We start from the raw sequence: 23958 nt of genomic DNA on the forward strand, positions 1-23958 counted from the left end.
GTGCAAACACTTACGAGTTAGAAACGAGTGTTCTTCTTATTCTAACACCGATACATACTCAAAAATTAACATTAGCGTCAACTGTCAACAGCTAGCTTAAAATGAGCCTTGATTTTAAGTCTTAATTAAAGTACCTTTATAACTAAAAGTTGAGTTAACTTTGCTAGCCAGCTTAGCCACGATATTGAGACTGTTTTGGTGATATTAAAATTAATTCCCAGCTGGTAGGAGGGGTGGTAAGCTAGAATATGTAAAAAAACATGTGTAACTTCCAAACAAAGATTATTTCTGAGGCACATTAGATATCATGCAGGTAACAGACAATATGGCAAAGTGGTTTTAAAAAGACCTCTTAATATCATGTTGCACAGCATGTCACAATACTTTTTTTTTATTTCATTGAAATTTCTGATTGTAATTTATGGCGCCATCTGGAACCTTGTCACAATGTGTTTTGTAGCAGTAGAGGACATGGGGACTCTAAAGGACATGTTGATAAGGCACTTGTTGATAAAGTGTTTGTCTTTGTGTGCTGCTTTCATCAAGCGTTTCTTTATTCCAGAACTTTTCATCTGTTTAAACCACAGATCTAACCAGCTGACATTAAAATACAGCAACCAGCAATCCCAACCTATAACTGGATTTCAGTTTTCCATAGTTCAGAGTGTGAAGATCTCTCTTACATAGAGCTTTTTTTGTAGTTATTACCTTTTGAATATCAGTGGTCTGAGACCGCCTTTCAAATATTTTACACATTTTAATGTTTTATTTTTTTTTACAAAGTTTGATGTCTGGGGAAAGTTTACATTTCTCTTTCGAACCAACCGAATTTCTAACATTAGTCTGTTACTTCACCGATTGGAGATGGAAATGTTATGGTAACTTTAACATTCTGAAGGCATGTAGCATGACGAATAGGACAGGAGGAAGAAAGTGGTAGAAAAGGGGTGGATGATGGGATAAAGCAGGATAAACTGGCTTGCTGTATTTACATTATAACCTAGCCGCCAACTCCAGCAGTGAGGGGGATGGAGCTCAACCTAAATACCATGAATTCAACCTGACATATTGCCGCACACATGGACACACTCTCCACTTATCCCCCTCTATGTACTGCTGTGATCTGTGCGTGTGTGTGTGTGTGTGTGTGTGTGTGTGTGTGTGTGTGTAAATGTGTGAGTGTGTGCGGGCTAGTGAATGTGTGTGAAGTCCTAAGGATTTGAATTATTCATAAAATGCAACCAGGCATGTGTAAAAGATTTTTCTCTTTGCCCATCATCTCCTCATATTTTGTGCTTGTGTGCATGTTTATCTGTTTGTTTGTTTATTTGTTTGGTGTTGTCAACAACGGATATTGCAGGCAGCTAGATTGGGTGCATCTGTCTAGTGTTAATTGTTTATTTAGATGCTGATATGCTAGAACTTGACATGTCCGTAACCTGTGTGTGTGTGGGGGAGCTCACACCCGCCTCAGACTCAACCACAAGATGAAGCTGACAGAAACATATCAGGGAGCATAGGAAGTAGGTCAGGAGGTTAGCTAGCTGAAGGTGAAGGCAGGCAATCATAAGGGAAAGGTGCAACTGCCAAATCAGCTTTCTGCGATGGTTATTGAGTAGGAAAGTCAGGATACACAAAGAGACCGTGTACAGAAGTACCATTACAGTCAGTCTGAGGTCATCCAAAATGGAAGTACCACATACAGTACAGAAGTTAGATGTTGTGATTTTTAAAATTGGCTCACTTCCTTAGCACAGGACACTGGGGGTCCTCATATTTCTATATGTTATCTATCGGGAGATATCATCTGCTCTAATTGTTAGAGCTGCTGAAACTAATTCACACAACTGGTGATTTAAAATTGTGTAGGTATAATATAGTTCTTACTGTATTTTAATTGTGTTGATTTAAGAGTAAGCTGTAACTCTTATCCAGCCAAAGATACAGTATTTTCCCCTCATTTGTCTGTTTCAAGGTTTTTCAACGATTTTTCAACCGTTTTACTGACAGCAGGTATCACTTGTGTCTTTTGTTTGCAAAGGAAATGATAAATGGCCAAACGGATGAAGCCAAAAATTGTAAACATATACAGATATAACTTGGGATGACATAACAGAACCCTCTGGATGAACTGCAGCTATGAGAACAAATGTAGAGGGCGAAGTGAGGGGGAAGGGCTCCCACAGCTGGGTTCAGGGCCTTAAGATCTGAGAACCGACCAGGCTGGGCTGGGATACTAAGATGGGATGGAGGAATGTCACACATGGTATCAATGAGCTGCCTGTGTGTTTACCAAAGTGGTGGCTGCATGAAAATACTTTGGGTCATCGCCATTTTGGACAAATTACAAAACGCACTGCCCTCTGCCCCCACCGCTGTCTGTGAGTCCTCCAGGATGAGCTCAGTCTGGTTCGGAGGAAGAGTGCAAACACAAGCCTCGCCCCCAGCCACAGCCCCATTTCCTCCGACACCCACATCAGGGCTATAAATAAGCTGGAGGCCTGCCCTCTGAGATCAACCAGGGAACTACAGAGCTCAAGTGGGCACCAGCACCTCATCACACATCACTCAACAGAAGTTGACGTAAAGGTGGACTTAAAGTAGTGTCAACAGAGGTGCTGAAAGGGAGCCTGAGCAGTATGGAATCCAGCTTTCAAAGCTGTGTAAGGTATCCTATTGAGAGACTGTCCGTTAACTGGACAACAACAATTCAGGTCCCCGAAAGAAAGACAATGTCCAAGCTACACTGCTGTTTTTTCTGTTATTGACCAAGAGCTCTGACCTCAAAATAGAGGTGTATAAAACGCCTTTATTTAAGGGAATGTTTACCAACTGAAAACACAATAGATGAGACACTCAAAAAGAATTCAAAGGTCTCCTTCACACACGCAAAATCCAAAGAAAGTACTGGAGCACACAAATCACTTACAGCAAATGTATTAAGGTTCAAAGGACACCTTCCTCAGACTCAAACCTAGATAGAGACGCTCATTTGAAAACCAATTAGCTGCCATGAGACCAAGGCTAACTCAAGAATTACTAAGAGAAACAAAACAATATTATCTAGAACGTTTTAGTTAGCATAGCCTTCATAGTTAACAAGCTAACATGTTAAAGGCAGAATGTGCTCCAGATTTTCACTTTTTATTGTGTTGTCAGTTTCTGGTCAAATAGGAATTGGTTAAAATAACCGATTTCTTTCATTCTCCATTTTATATGATTAGTAACCTAGCACTTGTAGGCCGTTCAATGTTATAATTACTATTAAAAGGCACCCATGTGTATGGCTAACACACTGCTTTGAGCAAAGTTTAGCAAGCTACCCTGAAAAAGTGGCAATGCAAACATATTGATGCTAAGCATGTAAAGTAAAGAGCATCTTCATCCTCTTGCTTACATTACTAATTAGTGCAATTATCATTTTTTGCAGGTATTTACAGCATCAGACAATCTTCATATTTTTGTCCTTTAGAAAACATTTACATCTGTACTCATTTTCACAACAATCCATCAAAATTGTGTTAATATATCTTACTCAAAGCTTTAATTTTCAAGCACATGATGACCTTAGATAAAATACAACGGATCATAAGTACCATGGATTAATCCTCTGGGAATCATTCAAAAATCTACGATTATTCACCAAATCTTTGATCAAATAATTCAGTAAATTAGAATGGCAGTTAGACCAATTCATAGAGATATGCTGCAAGAGCATTGCTAATTCTTCAATACTCTTTTACACTGTGGATGATTAGTTTTGGGTTATGTTTGTTACACAAGTCTCATTTCTTAATCCTGGAATCTACCCATCTCTGTGCAATAACAAGAGTCTGGTTTTTCCTGAATGTTACAAGTAGGCTACATCAGGAAGAACAGATGTAATACAAAGCAGTCAGCAGTATGCCAAGGCTGAAAAAAACACCTCCTGAAAGTCTGTGTCCACACAGATCAGAGAAGGTGATCCTTTTTGGTTTTTAAACCTCTAGAACTGATTCATCCAAAACTGTTGAAAATAATACAACTGGCAAGCTGCACAAAAAGCACCAGGTGGGTGTGCTGGATGAAGGTTTTCGAAATGGCAACAGAGACTGCTGCAATGTCTGCTGGGAAAAAAAAGGAGTTTAGTCTACTGAAGATAATTTGTACTCACAATAATAAAACACTTCAACAGTTTCTCAAGGGTTGAGGATTTTCCTGCTATCCCAAATACTCCTGACTTTTGACATGATAAAGCCGCATTATCTTTTTAAATATTTAACAAAGGGAGGTTTATATGAGACAAAGAAAAACAATGTAGGATTCTGTGTGCTGTAAACCATTTTGAACAATGACGCCACTTGGCAAAACATTGAGTTTAACATGGACTCAGAGCTGGACATTTTGAAACAATGTGAGATAAATAACCAGCAGCAATGCAGCAGAAAATGAATGCTAAACAAGTTGAACCAGAGCACCAAAAATATGAAGGGTTAATGATAATTTGGTTCCAGTATTACTGGAGCCGCCTGCAGATAATGGCGCTATGATCTCCTTTTTAGATTTAAATGACACAAGGTGAAATCTGGCCAGTAATTAAACTGCAAAAAAAAAAATCCAGGGAAAAGATATAGGAAGAGACTGTAAGGGGGGCGTTAGGGTCTATTTTGCCAACCTTTGGGCTGACCTGAGGGGTTCTCTTAACCCCTGTCACCTCCTCATCCTTCTCCACAAACAAGCAAGGAACACTAAAGGACTTTGTATTGGAAGAGAGTGAGGAGAAGGAAGAGAAAAAAAGTTTTCCCATTTGTCATGTAACAAAAAAGCTAATGCACCCCAGCTGTGCCTCTTAAATAAACCCTTGAGGCAGGGTTTGAAGAAACTATGGAGGTCTAGTTAGCAGTTCAAGTTGAAAAGTTTTGAAAAAATAAGACATGATCATGTCAGCGAATGGACAACATAACCTTTCTATGTTTCAATAGCAGAAATTTGGTTTACAACTTATTTTGAAAGAAGATGTAGACGTTTGTGGGTGTTTCTGTTTGACTGAATCATGTTGTAAGATACATTATGTGTTTTTTAACACTCGTGTTTGTAGGACTACATAAGTTTGTGTTATGCATGAATTTACAGCTGAGCAGAATTAACATTAGGAATGTGCTCATGTCTGGTGCTAGTTGCCAAGTAAAATGGAGTGCTGGCTAGCAGGATAGCATAGTCCTGCCGTGACTGTTATATTTTACAGGTCAAAACTGAGTACAAACTCCTCCAGCCTTTGTGGTACTGAGAGGCAAAAGCCATTGAGTGAAGTAGAGTAATCAAATGTGAACTTCATTAAGAGCTATTTGGAAGTCTGGCTGAGAATTCACCATGTCTCAACCCCGGGGTGATAATCAGCCATGACTGCTATTTGGCTATAGTCAGTGTTAGGGCTCAGAGGGAGGAGGCTATGGCCTCCTTCACTTCCACATAAGGATTAAATCAAATCTGGCAGCGGAGTGGGGACAAAGACAAAAAACACAAGGTGTGATCCACCTATCAAGTTAGTCAGTTTAGACAAATCCCTTTGCTACACTAACACCACAGCACACACTGTTCATAGCTGCGCAGGGAGAAAAATGACAATTAAGCCTACTTAGCATGTTGCTGAGGGAAACATATTAAAGAAGATTATATGAAATTCTTTAGTGCCTTTTCATAAGACCCGGGCAAGTTTCAAGTCTCAGAGTGACGCACAAGCTCCACTTCACTCTCTAGAATGTTCTCTCAGATTCAGGATTCCAGTGCTTAAGAAACCTGAGCACCATTGACTGCACATAGCACCTACAGCTAACAAAAAGTGGTCAATACCGTACGTTTGTGATTATGAAACACTGAATTGGAAAATTTAATACAGTAAATGTAGTGGAAAATGTTATACAGACTTACATTTAGCACGTTAGAGGTTTGATTCCAGATTTATGAAGCCTTACATTTCAAAGCAGCAGACGTAAAAGAACACACTTTCAACTCTTAACTACAAGAGTTTGACTATCCAGAGAACACACCTATTTTCTCTTTAGCATAGTGTATTACGAGAAAACTGATGTCAGTGTCTTGTCTGTCCAATACATTTTAGGCAGCAGCTTAGCTTAACTTAGCTTGGCTAAGTTTTTTTTAAGCTAGCTCAGAGACTTGAAGGGGAAAAACATGTAGCCTAGCCAAAGATAAAACAATCTGCCAACAATAACCAAAGACACTGCAGTTTAAGAACAATTATTTCTTTTTGCTGAGGGTTCTGGAGACTAAACTCTAAAAACTTAAAAAAAGAAAAGAAAACAGAAAGTAACTGCTCCCAGCAAAGAAATAGTCAGTCATAACTTCCTGTCAACAACTCACGTAGGACAAATGTGACTTAACAGACAAAACCTCTTAATTAGGGAACTTTAAATGAGCTGGTGAACCAGATTTTCTCAATATTCAATTGACTAAGCAAACTTTTAATCCTTGATTCCAGTTTTTGTTTTAAGCTAAGAAAATAGAGGCTGCTTTAAAATGAATTGATATAGATGTATCTGTACAAGAAGCCACTATTTCATTAGGGGAAGTGCACATTTCATATGCTATATGAAAATTAAACAAACAGGAGAAAACATTACAATTTAAGAACTATATAGGTACTGGTAGGGCTAGTTTATAACCATTAAATCGACCAAGGCTGTTAACATTTGTTTCAAGTATTTGTGATAAGCTCAGCTAACCAGCATGTCTTACACTTTAATAGACATAGGAATGTGGCATATCTTCTGGTCTTACATTCAAAGAAACTCAACATCTCAAAGCTACAAACAAAGATGTTGAGGGACACATGCAAAACACATTCAATTTGCAGACAGTGTGTGAAGTCTTATAACAGTAGAGCATATTCTTTTCATAGAAACTGAAACTGCACAAGCACAGGGTATGCCCACATACATGCAGATGAGTGTGGAATAACCTCCACAGTACATGGTGCCATGGTGTACAATATTCAGAATTGCATTCATAGATTTATTGGATGTGATACACCCACGTGGCTTTTGTTCAGGCGGAGGTCAGAAATAACTATTGTGTGTCCACTACAGCCCATGTGAGGAGATTTCTGCCACAGAGTGAAGGGCGAATGCCTGCTTGAGGGATTATCGTTACAATTAGGCTTATGTTAAGGTTATGGTTGAGTACTTTGTGTTAAGGATTAAAAGTTTGAAAATAATTCTAAATCACAGTTGCATGAGTCGTGATCTTTATGCTGATGTGACTGAGCATGTGTGTCGCTATGCGCTGTCTGTAATGTAACTGAAAACAGAGTTTTGGGCACGGTCACACTGGCCAACCGTACCGTGCCGTACTCAAGCACGATTGGCCCCCCGCTGCGCTATTCGCATAACGTCGTTATACAACACATGCATGCTTTATGTTATTATGAAGTGTGCTCAGTTGACAAACAGGCGGACTCGATCGAGAGAGAGAGCGGTCACACTGGCCAAACGAAATGGACTTTAGGGTTGAAGCGTGCTAGGGCACGGTACGGATGGCCAGTGTGACCGCGCCCTTAAGGCTGGAAAAGGGGGTAGGGAATCTTTTTAGGGTTGTTAAATTGATCCCGGAAGAATGGATGTCAGTAACTACGTTTACATGATGATGATTAAAAAGTGAAGTTATTTTTTTAGTCCAACTAAAACTGGACTTTTAAAATACATGTTAACATGTTTCTCTGACTGAAATCAGTTTACTCTTGCATGTATGCACTTCCATTAGCCCCGAACTGTCATGGGAATTTTGCGCATCACCTACAGTTCCCACACCAGGTTTCAACCCAGAAGTCTAACAGCACAAAGAAAACAAGATGAAGATGTGAAATTGGTGAGTGCAGAGTGACAACCTACAAAATGTACAGAGCTAAAGTTGACTGCGTTTTCGCCATTTGACATAGTTATCAGCTGAAAAGGGGCATACTGTACCACCGCCTACCATAGCTTCAGTCAATTAATCGATTCACCTAGCAGCTTGTATACTAGGACAAGGACAGTAGCCCAATTAATTGGCCTAACCGAGCTAAAACCATAGCTCAACTTGACAGTGCATATAAATGTACTGAGGGGCTTAAAGGGTTTGAATGAGTTTATTTGTTGTGTGGGTTCAACTATTTCATTCTGTAACTGGACTAGAAACTCAACAACAAAAAAGGATAACGACTGTTGGAATAGTACATCTAATAGAGTCATTGATATGTTCAATGTCCTGCAACACATTAAGCGATATAGACTTATTTGTGCATTCCACTCCTTCAGTGTAGTACCAATACAACATAACATCTGTCAGAAAGCCATCCTATTTTAAAGTTTACTACTCAATATCCCAGCTTTGATGGTGATATGAACAGCAATGAACTTGCTAACTGAACTATTGTGAGATATTGATGCTAACAGGTTATTTGTGACTACTTTGTCATTAAAGTTGGTAATACGCAGGCTGACCAAAGGTTCACTTCCTGTATCATATTGATCTGTTGAACCAGTGTTAAGTTTAATTCTGACAAATACTACTTTGTCTGTCTTACACACATTCTTACTAATGAAGACAAGGTGTATTTACAAATTATTAAGAGAGTATGATCTCTAAAGCAGAGTGTTCCCTGACCAATGATTGTGAATGCTACTAGCACCAAGGAGTGACATTTGGCATGATTGGTCTATCAAGTGAATGGGTTCAGTAACTAAGTGTTTTTGACACTAAACTAAAGAAAGATATGGTAACAGTATCAAAGCAAATGTTTTATTTGCACGACTTACAATAACGTATGTTTTAGACATGAGATCTATGGCTGTTATTATCAATATATTTTGATTGCTAACAATGGATTACATGGGTGTATGTGAGTGTGTCAAAGGGGTCCCTTACATTGATTAGTTACCTGTCATTTGATTCTCTGAGCTCAGCTGAAGTATATTTAAGCTTGTTGTTTTGGTTTTTCACCCAACTGATTTACCTTTACTCTCACTGCTTTACAGAGTTTTACAGAGCTCTATAAACCCATAGTTTGACACTCAGATACAACGTATGTCCCCTCCTCATCTGCTTGATGCATTCATATACAACTGTTTGCAAAAAAGTTTTCCATATACATAAAAGGTTAGAATATGTCAGAGTAGCAACCACAACTGGTTTCGCAATTGGTGGGCAACCAATGATAACAAAAAGATCTGATATATTCTAAGTTTTAAGATGAACTTATGTTATCGTTATCATAAGTATACTTTTCTTTTGTGTATCAAATGGTTGTTGTTGGTGGTACACAATGAAAATGTTACTGACTTGAGCAGTTGACTTGTTTGATAAAACTAAGGAAGAGTGTGCACTCTAAACACAACTTGACAACATTTACAAATGCAGCAAAAATAGTGACCCAAAAACTTGTTTAGCATTTTGAAAAGATGGATGTTCTTGTTGGTGTTTTACCTCAACACTGCACTGTACCGACAGATACTGTATACCAACTTTAATACAGTGAGGTCCTTAAAATGATAATCTCTCTAGCCAATAGAATTCCTAATGTACGCCAAAACAAAAAAGTATTCTTAGTTTTAACTAATTTTGAAATTTTAATCATGCTGAACAGATTTCTTTTTTTTTCCAAATAAATGTAATACATCAGATTGTCCTGGCAGTACGGCTTCCCCTTAAGCATTTGATCAAAGCTATGAATGGAAGCAACTGCCAGAGAGGCCTTTGCATTTTACTCAGCCTTCCTTTTCCAAAGATTTTAATCTTTTCTTTCTTCCGGCATTGATAGCCTTGTGTCAACAGCTGTCTGTTTAATAAATTGTGAATACACATGATATACCCTAACAAGTTTCTGTTCATATATTCTTTCAGAGGGTTTCCTGAGACTGTCTTCTATCTCCAATCCTTAAATAGCCTTATCTTGATGGTGTATCTCAATCAGTGGGTCAAGACTGTAAAGTGGGTCACAGGGCTGGACTGCATATCCTCGCCACAAAGCACTTAGCAGTAAAAGACGTCAGCTTTTATAAGACTTCACCAGTGTTTTCAGATTATTAAAGATTATAGGGTACATTTAATTTCTGATTTGAATTGAACAAAGAAATTTGAAGGCATCTAATATTTATGTATACAATAGCTGGAGCCAGGAGATTGTCAGCGTAACTTAACTTTTGGACTCTTCTCTAGTTGCCTTAAACCTGCAGGTAGGTGAATTTAAACCTTTTACAATAGGTCTATGTAGTCAAAATTCTAAGCTAAGCTAACCAAACTGCTGACGGGCTACATACTGATCACAAATGATTGTGGTATCAATCTTCTCAACTAACTCTTGGCAAGAGGGTGGACGTTTATTTTGCTAAATGTGTAACCATTACTTTCAGGATCATAATACAGTATTTCTTTCATGACAGAACAAGACAAATGGAGGAACTTATAGTGATGTAAGTGTTTTCACAGATGGACAGAACTACTGTGGCCATTAGAAACAGAAACCTCCAGGACACTATGGTTTCAGATCTAGGTTAACGTACTTCTATTGACAATTGTTGTTATTAAGGCTTGTCAGTGGAATCTGTATCTCCAGAAGCGCAGCATTTCACATAACAATCAGTGTACTAATGTGATTGAACTTAACTTCGCCTCTGAGTTGTTTTTCCTGAGGGAAATGCTGCTGACCAAAGTACTAGATTTTATATCTGCTCAGATATGCAGCCGTGGCTGGTTTTCAGAGTGTCATAGAAGCTATTTAGCCAGCAACTGACATTCTTTCGATAATGCTCTTATTTAAAACCACATATTCATAGCAGTTTTAAATATACTTGTCTCCTGTTAAGTGCTTTTCCGCTTTTAAATCTTGCTAGCATGACAAACATTCAAGCGCAAAGAGGGACTGACAAAAGTACTCTCTTTTCCGTATCCCCCTTCGATGTCAGTAAACAGCTTAGTGGAAACCTTTTGGCCATGTGGATGCCGTTGTAAAGGCAGTGTTGCATCAACAAAAGCCAAATGCTGCGCCAGTTAAAGGACTTCCACCAAATGCTGCAGCAGAGGAGTCCACAGGGGGAGAGTGTCAGTAAGTGGAAGCACTGAATGGTGGGTTAATTAGGAGGAACTGTACCATCAAGTTAGGATGTGTTTTAAGTGAATCAGACAGGTACATTTCAGGCTTAGAAAACATGGATTGGAGAAACAGGTATATAAGATAGATACAACTTAATGCAAGTAAAAGGTTTGTTTTTAAAAGGGCAATTTTTTTTTTTTTTGTGATGTTTTTAAGGTCTTTACCACCATTTTTGCGTTGAAATGATCTCTTTTTGCAATGACATTACAGTACTTTCATGCAGTGGAACAATGCAAATTCTTTCATTAAGGTCTTTTTCCATCGGTCCCCCAATTAGTGGCGTCTTCTGAACAATTTGAGACTGTTAATGGAGGTCCCCTCTGGGAAACAAAGAGCAGTTTGGACCCAATTAAAGTCAGGGTTTGTTGGTGGCCTGAGGACTTTGCTCTGGCTACAGTACTAACATACAGTGAGAGAAAATCTTCAGAGGTTTGGAGAACGGAAAAAGAAGAGTTCAAGGCAAGAATGAAAACTTTACAAGTAACATATGTGGTTCAAAGGGGCTCTATGGATTAAAGAGGAAATTAAAGAGGTTACAAAAGCGATGTAGCCATGCTTGGGAGGAGGTAGCGTGCTCTGTAGCTTCCTCTACAAGTTACATGTTCAAGAAATAGGTGTTAAGATTACAAGCACCCAATAAAAATCCAAGTTATTGGTTAAATCTCCTTTTCAGTTTCAATGATTCATACGAACGAGTCAACTGTTGACAATTTCTCTGTGTTTCATATGTTTCCTCAGTCAAGCACAGCTGCATCTCAGAAGCTTTTCCAGTAAAGCAAAGGATTGAAAATCTGTTACACTGCACAGGGCTGACTCACCCTATGAAGGCATGATTACTGACAGAGGGGAAAATTTCACGAAAACAATAACAGTGAGTTGAGGGAGAAACTGTCTGATGGCGTGATGATTTCTCTGCTTTTGCTGTTAGACTGAGGAGGAGGGTGAAACTGCAGGTGATTGTAGGCTATCTAAGTCTATCTTCAAGGTGGTAATTTATGTGGATTTTGCTCCCCAAGAACCTCACAACACTGGATTGCCAAGTCGATGAGACGACTTCAAAGGCAGAGGCAGAAGCTTTTATAGCCTGACACATCTCCAAAACGCAGCTCAGTGGTTGAATTCAGTCATGCATGCAGAGTCTTACTGAATTTAATGAAATGTTAAATTTAGAACCCTGATTAGCTTTACAGCAACCATTCCATAATGGAAACATTTTCTTACCAGTAAAACTCGTCTAAACACTTTCCTAGACCATACATTCCCAAGATGAATGGTAGGCATTATGTGTCTTTTAAAAACAGAGTCCCTTCTTTTTTTTCACCTGTAAAGAATTCAACAAATCTGTGTGCAATCAGTCTTCTGTGATAACGCCCTTTTCCTTTTCTTACCAAACAGAGAAGTGTGTGAGTGCAGACTGCGCAGCTTAATAGTTTCCAGAAGTTGTTCTGGTCTATGAAGGTGCGTGTTAGCAAGGTGGTATAGGGGGGGAGCTGTTTTCAACTGTTCCCTATCTGTCTGCAGATCACAATCTGAGTGTTGGCATTCAGGGGGTCCTATAGCCCACACAGCTCACTGACTAATCAATCTGATACACAACAATGACACAGTGCAACACATGCCTGTTTATGGCAGCACTGAACATCTGAGCTTGCATGTGAGAGAGAAAACCATGGGGATCCATATAATGGACATAAATTGATATAGTGATGTGTAAAAAAAAAAAAGTTTTATTCAGCCCAAGTGTGAAAATCACTCTCCAACAACAAATAAGAAACTAGAGTTGTTTGTATCAGTTTTACCTACCAGGTAGGCCTACTGATCGTAATGTAGGCTACAGATACATTACTCTCTACTTTAGTATTACACTGTTGTTTGTTTGTTTGTTTGTTTGTTTGTTTGTTAGGCTACATGATACAACCTGTTGATTTTTGATGAGGCTAAAATATTGTGGTATCAGATCGTAGCATTGCCTGGCTTATAGCAGTTGTAAGATAGGTCAACCACATTCCAGGCAGTATCAGAGGATGACACTGCTACAGGTATCATATCATATGGTATCAGACAGTGTAGTGGAAGAACTCTAAAAAAAATAAAAAACAACCACAAACACACTTTCATTTCTCATCTGGGTATAACTAATATGGTATTGTAAGATTGAGCAATGGCACTGCTGTCAACCCATCAAGCCACTCATTAAAATCCTATCAATATGAACTGATAAAACTACAGCCCAATTTCAAAAAATATATATATATAACGCTGATATTTGTTAAGATATGAAGCCAGGCATGGGTTTGCCTCTCTGTCACTTAAGCAATCAAAACTATAGTAGTAGTGAGAAATAAAAGCATCGATCTGCATACCGGGGCCTTTGCTACAGTTCCATCACTGACTGTCAGTGGTGAATGTGAGATCAAGTGGGGGGGGGGGGCTTGCGGGAATGTGCGATCACTGCTGTGACATTGCAATATTCACATGTGGCAGTGGGGGGGGGGGGGGGGGGGGGGGGGGAGTGGAGAAACAAAAGAGCGCTTTAATTGTCTCGCCTCGGTTTCATCCCCTCCACGTAGCTTCACTCAAACGAGCAGTGAGTCCTTCAAGGTACAGACTTCTCTACTTGCACGCAGATACAAAACATAGTAAGTCTTACGATAATCCCCATGACCACAGTTATAGTTATGAGCAATTTTTTTTTTTTTTTTTTTTACAAGACTCTTTATTTATGGGCGAATCAGTGTTGCTTACCATCAATAGCCCTCCCTGGAGCGATTACTTCCAAACTGTGCAACAATCCCAAGAAAAGCAATCCAGTTGCCAACATGTTGGCCGTGGCGCGCAACATTGTAGCCTATCTTAAAGAAAATTAGTCATCAATCGCCTCTTAGTCCTGTCAAGCTGGAGGTTGCAGACAGGCGACGACGTGTAACCAACCGAGCCCGGGCTATGATGCTCCTCTGTGGAAATCCGCTTTCTGGGTGCGCAATGAAGCTGACAAGGATGCTGCTGTGTGTCCACTCGGGGTGGGGGGGTGGGGGGAATTTTCGCAGACTGTCAAGGCAGGAAAAAAAGCCGAGGCTTCTCCCAGCCCGGGGTTTCTTTAGGGGCTCCACGGATGCATGGACAGCCTTGCCACAAAGGCTGCTAGCAGGCTGAACCGAGCATCAAGCTAGCCCGGCGTGCAGTCGAGATGAAGGGGAGCTGGCGCCTCTGGTCGGGCAGTGCTCTGTCTTTTGTTCTCACAGTGTAGAAGCCGCAGGAGGGAATATAAGAAGTGGATATAATGTTGCTCTCCTCCCCACCAGCTCCACCACCGCTGCTGCTGCTGCTGCTGCTGCTGGCTGCAGATTGAGCCTGAAGCCTGCTGAGGCTCAGTCAGTCAGTCAGCTCTGAGTGACGTCGCAGCAGCAGCAGCTCGCGGGCCCTCCCCTCTATCCCTCTCTCTCCCCCAGCACCCAACAACCCCCATAAGGACCCATCCAACTCCCTCAAATCACACTCCTTCACCTGGGTCTGCAACAATGCTCTGTGTCGTGTGTCAGTCCCATTTCTTCTATATTTTTGTCATTTCGATTTAAGCTTCTTTTAACTTGCACCCAAACTTTTTGTGTTTGTGGTGCCAATAATGATGATGATTAATTGTATTGCTGATATGTTTATTAAAACAACTGCGACAGTAGTGAAACGTGATGGTAGGTTCTCTTTCTGTTTCTTTTTTTTTTTTTTATTTCGAATGAGCAACAAATAATTTGCACAAGCTCATTTTGTTCAACAAAGTATTTTTCCTCATTTGGAATCGTTAGCCAAAAATAATATGTTTTCAACCTTGGAATTAAATATGAACACAATTATTTTGAATCCTGGTCCATTTTTTCCCCTCAGAAGTTAAGTACGGAGGAGCTCCAGAACCTTGCAAATATGAACAACCAAACAATTATAATCAGTATTAAATTAATCACTAAAAAGAAGAAATAATTAAAGTTCTCAATAGAATGATAAAGCTATTCATAACTTCTCACTATTATAAAGTGTAATACAAAGCAACAGGTGTACAACACTGATTTTTGACCTTTTGAATGGAAGTCAAGAAACATCTTCAAATCAAATGCACCAGGGTTTTCATTGACCCAGGCTTAAGAGATTCTTTTTGCATTTCTAGCATTTATCAGGGTAGTTGGGTTAGATGAAGAGGATACTGATTTTAAATGACAATCGATAAACACTGAATACACTGCAGCTGATATTTGATTGATTTTGTATGAACTTATCTGGAACCTTTAATGGATGGTCGAGGGTTCGACCCCCAGCTCCTGCTGCGATGTGTCCTTAGGCAAGACACTTAACCCCAAGTTGCTCCTGCTGCTTCGTTTGCGGCGTATGAATGTGTATGAATGTAATTAGTTACTTCTGATGGTCACTTTACATAGCAGCCTTTTCAATCAGTGTGTGACTGGGTGGTGTAAAAACACTTTGAGTAACCAGAAGAATGGAAAAGAGAAAGAGAGAGAGAGACAGACAGACAGACAGACAGACAGACAAAGAGGTAGGTAGGTAGGTAGGTAGGTAGGTGGGTGGGTGGGTAGTTAGGTAGGTAGGTAGGTAGGTAGGTAGGTAGGTGGGTAGGTAGGTAGGTAGGTGGGTGGGTGGGTAATTAGGTAGGTAGGTAGGTAGGTAGGTAGGTGGGTAGGTGGGTAGGTAGGTAGGTTGGTAGGTGGGTGGGTGGGTAGGTAGGTAGGTAGGTAGGTAGGTAGGTGGGTAGGTAGGTAGGTTGGTAGGTGGGTGGGTGGGTAGGTAGGTAGGTAGGTAGGTAGGTAGGTAGGTGGGTAGTTAGGTAGGTAGGTGGGTGGGTGGGTAGGTAGGTAGGTTGGTAGGTGGGTGGGAGGGTAGGTAGGTAGGTAGGTAGGTAGGTAGGTGGGTGGATAGTTAGGTAGGTAGGTAGGTAGGTGGGTGGGTGGATAGTTAGGTAGGTAGGTAGGTAGGTAGGTAGGTAGGTGGGTGGGTAGTTAGGTAGGTAGGTAGGTAGGTGGGTGGGTGGGTAGGTAGGTAGGTAGGTAGGTGGGTGGGTAGTTAGGTAGGTAGGTAGGTAGGTAGGTGGGTGGGTAGTTAGGTAGGTAGGTAGGTAGGTAGGTAGGTAGGTGGGTGGGTAGTTAGGTAGGTAGGTGGGTGGGTGGGTAGGTAGGTAGGTAGGTGGGTGGGTGGGTAGGTAGGTAGGTAGGTAGGTAGGTGGGTGGATAGTTAGGTAGGTAGGTAGGTAGAAGGAAGAAAGATATTTGTATTATAATTTATCCTGGGAAATCTTTTACCATAGTTAACATAGGACATTGTCACTACCCAGTGGACGGGTTGACTTTAAATATTGAATAAAAAACAATAGTATCCTATTGGAAAACCTTAACCTAATTTTAAAAGATTATTATGACATGAATAATTTAAAGGTATACACTTAATCCCTGATGTGTTTTGTTTAGTCCAACTGCACTCCCATTCATTTTTCTATTTGGTAATATCTTATGTAGATTGTGGATCCATGAATTTTCTTAATATGAGAGTTTGAATCTGTATTCAGTAGGCTTCTATCTCAAGGATTGTCTTCTTTCAAAGATCCAGCCATTATGTGGCCTTCAAGTCGGACTGAATGTATGCCTCTATTGACATGACACAACAGAGGATTGTTACGTCATCAGATAATCCTGCTTGCAGTCACAGGAGGACCGGAACAGGGACCAGCATGCAAATTAATTTCAGAGTGGTTGGTGGCCAGTTGTGTCATTCAAATTCTAGCAAAAAAAAAGGCTACATTATGAGACCTTTGAATGAGTCTTTCAGATGGCCTTCTTGTCTCTAGCTCCTACTTGTAAGTCAGATATTCAAAGCAACTAAACTGTAAGAAGGAGCCAAATACACAAAGGTTTTCAAAAAAGAAAAAGAGTAAACCTTAGCAAGACAAGGAAAGCAGGTTTGTTTGTAAAGCCCCCTTTGAACAACAATGGGATTCAAAGGGTTTTACATAAGATTTAAAGAAAGGGAATAAAATAAACTCAAGACAAACATTGTCATAAGTATGTGCTACTTCAATGACACATGCTGTCTTGGCTCCATTTGTCCTACATGTGTTGAGTTTCATATAAGGCATCACGAGCAAGGGGTTCAAATAGTCCCTCTCAACTAAATCCCACTCACAAAAATGCCAAATTTTGTGTTATGGAATAAATGGTTTATAAATAAGTCAGGGGTAGTAATGCCATGGGGCAATCCGTGGATTTTAATCTAATTTAGATCTACACTGGTCAGGATCGGAAAAAGCAGGAGTAAAAGAATCCCATCTCTTGTTATTTCTTTTAATCCACATGACATTCCACTCTCCTTATTCTTCGGCAATGACTTGACATTTTATAGCTCTGAGACATAACAACTTTCTTGATTTCCTTCTGGCAGATTTATCCCAACAGACATAATTTATGGCTCTTATGATATGCTCACAACACCCAACTGTATGCATGTATGTACTGACCAATCCAATTTCAGTCGTATCAATTGTCTTCCCATTTGAAGGGTTATAAGGTTCAGACACTTCCAACCAAAAACACTGAAGATTGAGGCTCCGTATAGTAAAAGACATTACATCCCACAACCCATATTCGTGGTTCTCCAAAACTGTCATAAATCCTGGCCTAAGATTTGTCTTTCTACTAGCCTTTGTAAAACTCACTAAGCAGAGAAGCTTCATGAAGCCATAATGAGTAAGAGGTTCACAAAGTCCCTCTGAGATCCCCCCCCCCCTTAACATTCTTGTGACATCACCAACCTGTTTGGATCACATGTGCAGCAAAAATCATTTGATCCCTCACCAGATTCCAAACTACTTATACTGAAAACTGCGTCTTTTGGAATTGATTCTTGGACAGTGATACCAATACCATGGTGATTAAGATATCCCTTCATTGCTTTTCTATCTTGAAAAAACCCAATTTTACATATAAACTGAGAAACCCAACTTTAGCAATGTGAGATGTATCTCCCTTTAAGAAGTAATGAGCTACAGAGTCTTCCAACCAAACATCTCATAGATTCAGGTTCCATCGTTTGTATAATTCAATACTCAATCATCCACATAGCCTTTTGTGGTGACATAAGGTTTGGCTTGTTACTTTGGAAACCATGCTGGAAAAAAATTGCAAAACTCTTTGTCAGAATAAACATTTCCATTGAAAAAAAACCAGAAGATCTTTTTATTTAATTTTTTACAACTTTATTGCTTTCGTTGCTGTGATGAACGTCAGAAGACTCTGCATACCCTTCAGAATAGCATTCTTTTTCAGAAGAACACGTTGAAAGCTTAAACTATAGTTTAAAGGGAAGAACATAACGGCTAACAGTAAGATTGTGGTCCTCTACAGCAGGTCATCTCAATGGGGAATGGATAAAGGAAGTGAATCTGCAATATTTCCATGGCATTGTGGTTTGTTTTGTTTTCCACAACAAAGATTGATGCCTTGTCACCCAAGGTCAGGTCCATATTCTGAAATTGTAAAGATACTAGCATGAGTTTTTTTTCTGTGAGAAAGGTCTTTTCCAGATATAAAACATTTACAAAGTAATTTTAAAGAGTATAATCAAATCAGAAGAAGGTTATATAAAGGTTAAATGTTTTCAGCTAAACTTTTTACATCACTTTAAAAAATAACAAGGTTTCTCTATTAAGTTTCACATTCAGAAAGTCTCTTGTGCAAGAACAAATGAAACCAGATTTGTTCTGGTATTAAACAACACAAAAGCAAACAGCACTCAACAATTAAAGCCATGTATTACCAATATAGGCAGGCTTTACCCTTTCCTGTTACTTAAGGACATGGACATAAAACAATCCTGTTGTTTAGTTCAAATCAGTCACTCTGAAACACAACAAGTGTAACTGACCTTCAGCCTTCAAACACTGGCCTGATGTCTGCTCTCAATATGTTTTTATAGTCTGCTCTGAGGTTTGGATGAGTATGAAATCCTTAGGGACAAGTCCAAAGCTAGTCACAGGTTAATTGCTCTAAATGTAAGTTGGGAAATGTCATTTACCTTTAAGATATCACAGCTCCTCTTTTATTGGTTAGTTTTCACACCTATTTGTAATTTTACATGTGCCATTCCAGTGGAAAAACACAGTCAGGAAACATCTGGCATAGCACATAAGAAGAGAAAGAAATGTGTCGACGTGTCTCGAAAAAAACAGACTTTTCAATCCAATAACGTTGACATCTTCAATATGTTTCGAGAAGAGGAAGATTCAGTAATTCTGTACCTGAATAAATTCAGGCCAAGGCATTCTTTTGATACAGTTTTTAAGTAGTCTCCAGCTGTTTTGCGTTTCTAATTTTTCTGATGAAGTTAAGGAGGCTTATACCAACTGGTTTGGTTTACGTTAACCACCACTAACGGATCTCGTCTGTGAAAAGTTACACAGCACTGACCCCTAGTGGGTCTGCATTGGCTGTATGACATTTTAAAGAACAATAGATCCTTTGTGTCCTTTTTATTTATTTTTAAAGTAATAATAAGAGAAAAATCAGTTATCCCATAAAGAGTCCATCAAAACACATTACAGAGCTGTATGGAAGAGTGTAATCCAAACCATCTTCTCTTGATTTTAGGGCCTTGTTTTCATTGTATTTATTGAGCTCTTTCCTGCCAGGCTGCTGGAAGGGAAACAGCTCTTTTTGAGCAAACTACTTCATTATCTGAAATGAGGCTGTTATGCTTCCAGAGACAGACAAAGTGCCACTTTAAACGAGCTTTGTCGTGTGATATGACAGTTATTTTACTGATTCACTCTTCCTGATGTGTTTTTAGTTTCCCTTAGTTGTTTAGCTAGATTCTAGGTGCTTCATTTTGTTTTCTTTCAGTGTGGCATACAAAGTCACAGTTGCACAACGCTGATTCTCAACCTTGGAATTAAAAAATAAACCCTCAAAATAAATGGACAGGGTTTTCATTAAATTTTTGTTGTTGCATTTTTTGCATTTTAAGCTTTTATCAGGGTAGTTGGGTAAGATGTAAGAGGATACAGATGTAAGATAACACCCAATAAAGATTGAATTTAGCATCTGTTATACAAATTCCAAATGCTGGTTGTGTAGTTACTTAATTCTGAGACAAGTCTGCTTGTACTTTGATCATTGTCAGGATCTGAAAGAGAAAATTCATTTTCTTTTACGTTTCAACTTTTCCAAAAATGATGTCCCTAAGTGACCACTCCTCCATTAAAGACACAATAACTCATAGACATGTGACCTGTATGGAGGATTCACAAGAACATGACTTCATATTGAGATGTCACAGTTAGAAAATAAGTGTGGAATTTCAAAGCTTTGCTTGATTAAGGGAAGACATAAAACACACATTGAGCTGGATCTGAGCACATGAATAACTCTGCTGCTTACACAGACATTTCCTTTGGCTCATAGAAGAAGAAATGTGATCTTTCTTAGTCTGAAATGCAGTTGTGTTTCACACAAACTGCCAGCAGATGGAAGTATAACACAGATAACAGATATCCCAATGAACAGCAGTCCAAAATTCGTTTTTATTTTGATCTTAACTTCAAAGTCCAACCACAGATTTTTTTTTTCAAAGTGGAAGGTAAATTAGCATCTGTGTTCGAAATAATCTCAAAATCAGTTTCCAACAAGTTGTGTGTGTGTGTGTGTGTGTGTGTGTGTGTGTGTGTGTGTGTGTGCGTGCGTGTGTGTGTGTGTGCGTGTGTGTAAGAGAGGCACAGAAAGAGGAGTTGAGCTGTAGTTGCTCATGCTGATATTTGACCCTTCAGTCGATAGAAAGTGACTCACTGATACTATATATATGTGCGCATCATTCATTAATCTAGCACTGTGCCCTCCATTATTCAACTCATTTATCTCAGCTATTTGCTCCTCCATCTGCAGCTCATGTTTATTGATCTATTCTTCTGCAGAATCATGTCGTAACATCATCTGTCACATGACTCATGCGTTGCATGAGAAGGATTCATTCATAACAAAATTATATCCCTTAGTTACAGATTTGCCTTTTGATTTTCAGATTTCCCTCAAGTAACCTTCAAAATAAAGTATAAGAGTTGTATTTTAACATTTATATTAAAAGCGTAACAGGTGTTGGTAGTCCCCAATATGTAGAAAAACAAGACAAACGTATCAAAGTGAAGTATCAGTGAGTGTGAGACTGTCACCATGATGCAGTAGGACAACAGCTTTCACTTTCTCTTCACAGGATTACAAACTGGTAAACATCAGTTTCAGTAGACCGACAGCGAATGAGTGATTCCTCTCCCAGCAAGATTGATTTTCACACCTTCACTGTTACATTTCAGCAAAGTGCAGGTTATTAGTCTCCTGCTAAAAGAGCTCCCCTGCTCTGCGGGCGAGTTTCTATCCAGGGCGATTTTATTGACGGAGTAAATGAAAACACCATTCATCTGGTTTGTGTCACGACTGGAGCAACTATTTCATGCGTCATTCTTTCATCCACAGCTCGGGCCCATGATGCACCTCCGCCCATGCTCACTGCAGCTGTGATGGAAGCCAGGCTGGAGTAACAGAGAAACAGGTCACACTGCGTTAGTGTTAAGATACACGGCATTTCTAATTATCCAAGCAATCAAGGATAGACGGCTTAAAGATGTAATGTAAAAATGTATTTTCATCTGACCACGGACAAAACAGGCCCTCATATGCACAAAACACATCTGCCCACACACACATCCATAAATCTGTAGACTGCATCATGATTTGGGCCTATACATCATCACTCATCCTCTACACTCCCTCTCTCCCTCCCTCTCCTCTCCCTTCGTCAGTGCTCTCGTCCTCTCCTCCCTCGCTTCAGAGCCAGATGGATTACCTCATCAATCAAAGTTCCCAGAATCACATCCTGTGCGTGTGTGTCCCACCAGCATAGTCTCAATTCTGGAGGAAAATAGAGCAGGGAATTTACTGCAGCCATTTTGAAACAAAAACAAAAAAAGAAATGTATTTTGATTCTTTCATTTTTTTTTTTTACATCATGCTTCTCTTTTCAACTACTCATTCTGAAGATGACTCACAGAACACTGCTAATCTTGCCAGTGCATGAATTCCTCTTTTGCAGCTGTTGGAGTAACGGGCATTGGTTTGACACATAACAGACGTCAGTCTTGTGTAAAGGAGAAACTAGAGGACACTTCCTATTTTGTTTCTGGTGCATGTGTTTTAATTTGCTGTTATTGAAGCTTAGTTTGCGTATAAAATAAATGTTGAACATTTTTCCCCCTTCTATTAATAAGGACATGAAATGTTTAAGAGTCTTACCAAAGTGAGATGCTTTCTTAAGTGTTAAAGTAAAATGAATAACTATGATGTTATAAAATAAAACTCATTTCCAAACAAAAGAAGTTCTTACAAGTCTGCTGAGCTACAAGACGCTGAAAACACAAAATATTTCATAGACTTATTTAACAGAGGGAACATTTGAACATTTGAGTCACAACTTGATTGCAATCTAGAACAGTAGGTTATTAGGAAGCTTTTATCATCAATAACAGGGAGAAAGGGCAGAATTATTCTTTAATCTAAATCTTGAACATTGTAAGAAGAGAAAGGTTCAAAGGAGACATTTCAAAGATTAAAGTTACAGAGGCCCCGTCTTTAGGACTTCCAACAGAGACAGAGCTTTACTGGGTTTTACAGTCAGTAGTTTTTTTTTCCCTCTTCCGAAGGAACAATTATGGACCAGGCAATGCTGATAACACCTTAGGAATTCAAGGCATGCACAAACAGCCCTTCCCCCAAGAGCTTTGCCTCCCCCTCCCCCACCTCACCTCCCCCCCATCCCTCACCCCCTTCCCTCCTTCTCTCCTTCCCTTGCTCCATCACCAGACTTTCTCTATTTCTGCCTCTTTACACTCGAATCTGTTGCTCAGATTATTTCCAGCTGCAACCAGAATCTAACAGCGAGCTTCAGGAAAAGCTGGAAACCTCATTTGCCAAAAGAAAACAAAAACAAATGCTGGACAAATTAAGGTGAAACTTTGAGTTTAGCAATGTTGTGCCATAAAAGATATGGCTATGATCCAGTTTTTAGTTTTGTTTTCAATTATTACACAATTTCTTCAATAAAACTTGTTATTCATTCTCTGTGGTGGTTCGATTGCACATGTGAGGTATAATAACTGCATCCAAGAGTAGTGACGGAATTTCTATCATCAGAGTTTGGATAATCCAGTAAAAAAACAAAGCGTTAAGGCAGAAAAGCAAACACGATGTAAACCAGTTGACTACCTAATTGGATTAGACTTACATGAGCATCTAAAAATAGATATGGCTTTAAATCAAGTGTGAAATGTTTATTTGATTTGAACCTTGAAGTTTGTTGGAACTAATGTCAATGTAACAAGATGTGACCATTAAGTTTTGAATGTTTAAAAAAATGTCTGTTGAGAACCTATCACCATGTAAAATCATTTCATGGTGAGTGATTGTGTTTGCAGATGATGTTAGACATTAAAATTAATTTATTATTAGTCCTTATTTTTTGGTTTTGCAGGCCGAGGGTTCAATGTCTTAACTGCTAAGGGCACCAAACTTTGATCAATCTGCAATCAAGTTTCTCTTAAAAGGAAACAAATGAAATAAGACAGATCTCGCTTCAGATCTTGTTTTGCTAAATGTGCTTAAATAAAGAAAAACAATCACTGGGCGTACACCATGTACATTTTTACCACGCCATTTAACACATAATAAAACATTCTGCTATTTTCTGAACAGGGGAATTTTGACGTGTTTCCCCCACATACATACACATACATACATACAAAGTCA

The 23958-nt window shown here is 39.3% G+C and overlaps 1 protein-coding gene across 2 annotated transcripts in view; it reads right to left on the bottom strand.

Annotated features, from left to right (window-relative positions):
* The window catches only part of LOC132977808 (low-density lipoprotein receptor-related protein 1-like), a 93680-nt gene extending 79237 nt beyond the window's left edge, over positions 1 to 14443 (bottom strand). The window contains exon 1 of one of the 2 annotated variants that reach the window (XM_061042660.1): positions 13868 to 14443. In XM_061042660.1, coding sequence (XP_060898643.1) covers positions 13868 to 13964 — 97 coding nt within the window. In that variant the 5' untranslated portion in view covers positions 13965 to 14443. The remainder of the gene's footprint in view (positions 1 to 13867) is intronic. The other variant, XM_061042661.1, reaches the window with a different exon arrangement.
* Between the last annotated feature and the right edge of the window lie 9515 nt (positions 14444 to 23958).

This window comes from Labrus mixtus, chromosome 7 (assembly GCF_963584025.1).
Source record: "Labrus mixtus chromosome 7, fLabMix1.1, whole genome shotgun sequence".
Lineage (NCBI taxonomy): Eukaryota > Metazoa > Chordata > Actinopteri > Labriformes > Labridae > Labrus > Labrus mixtus.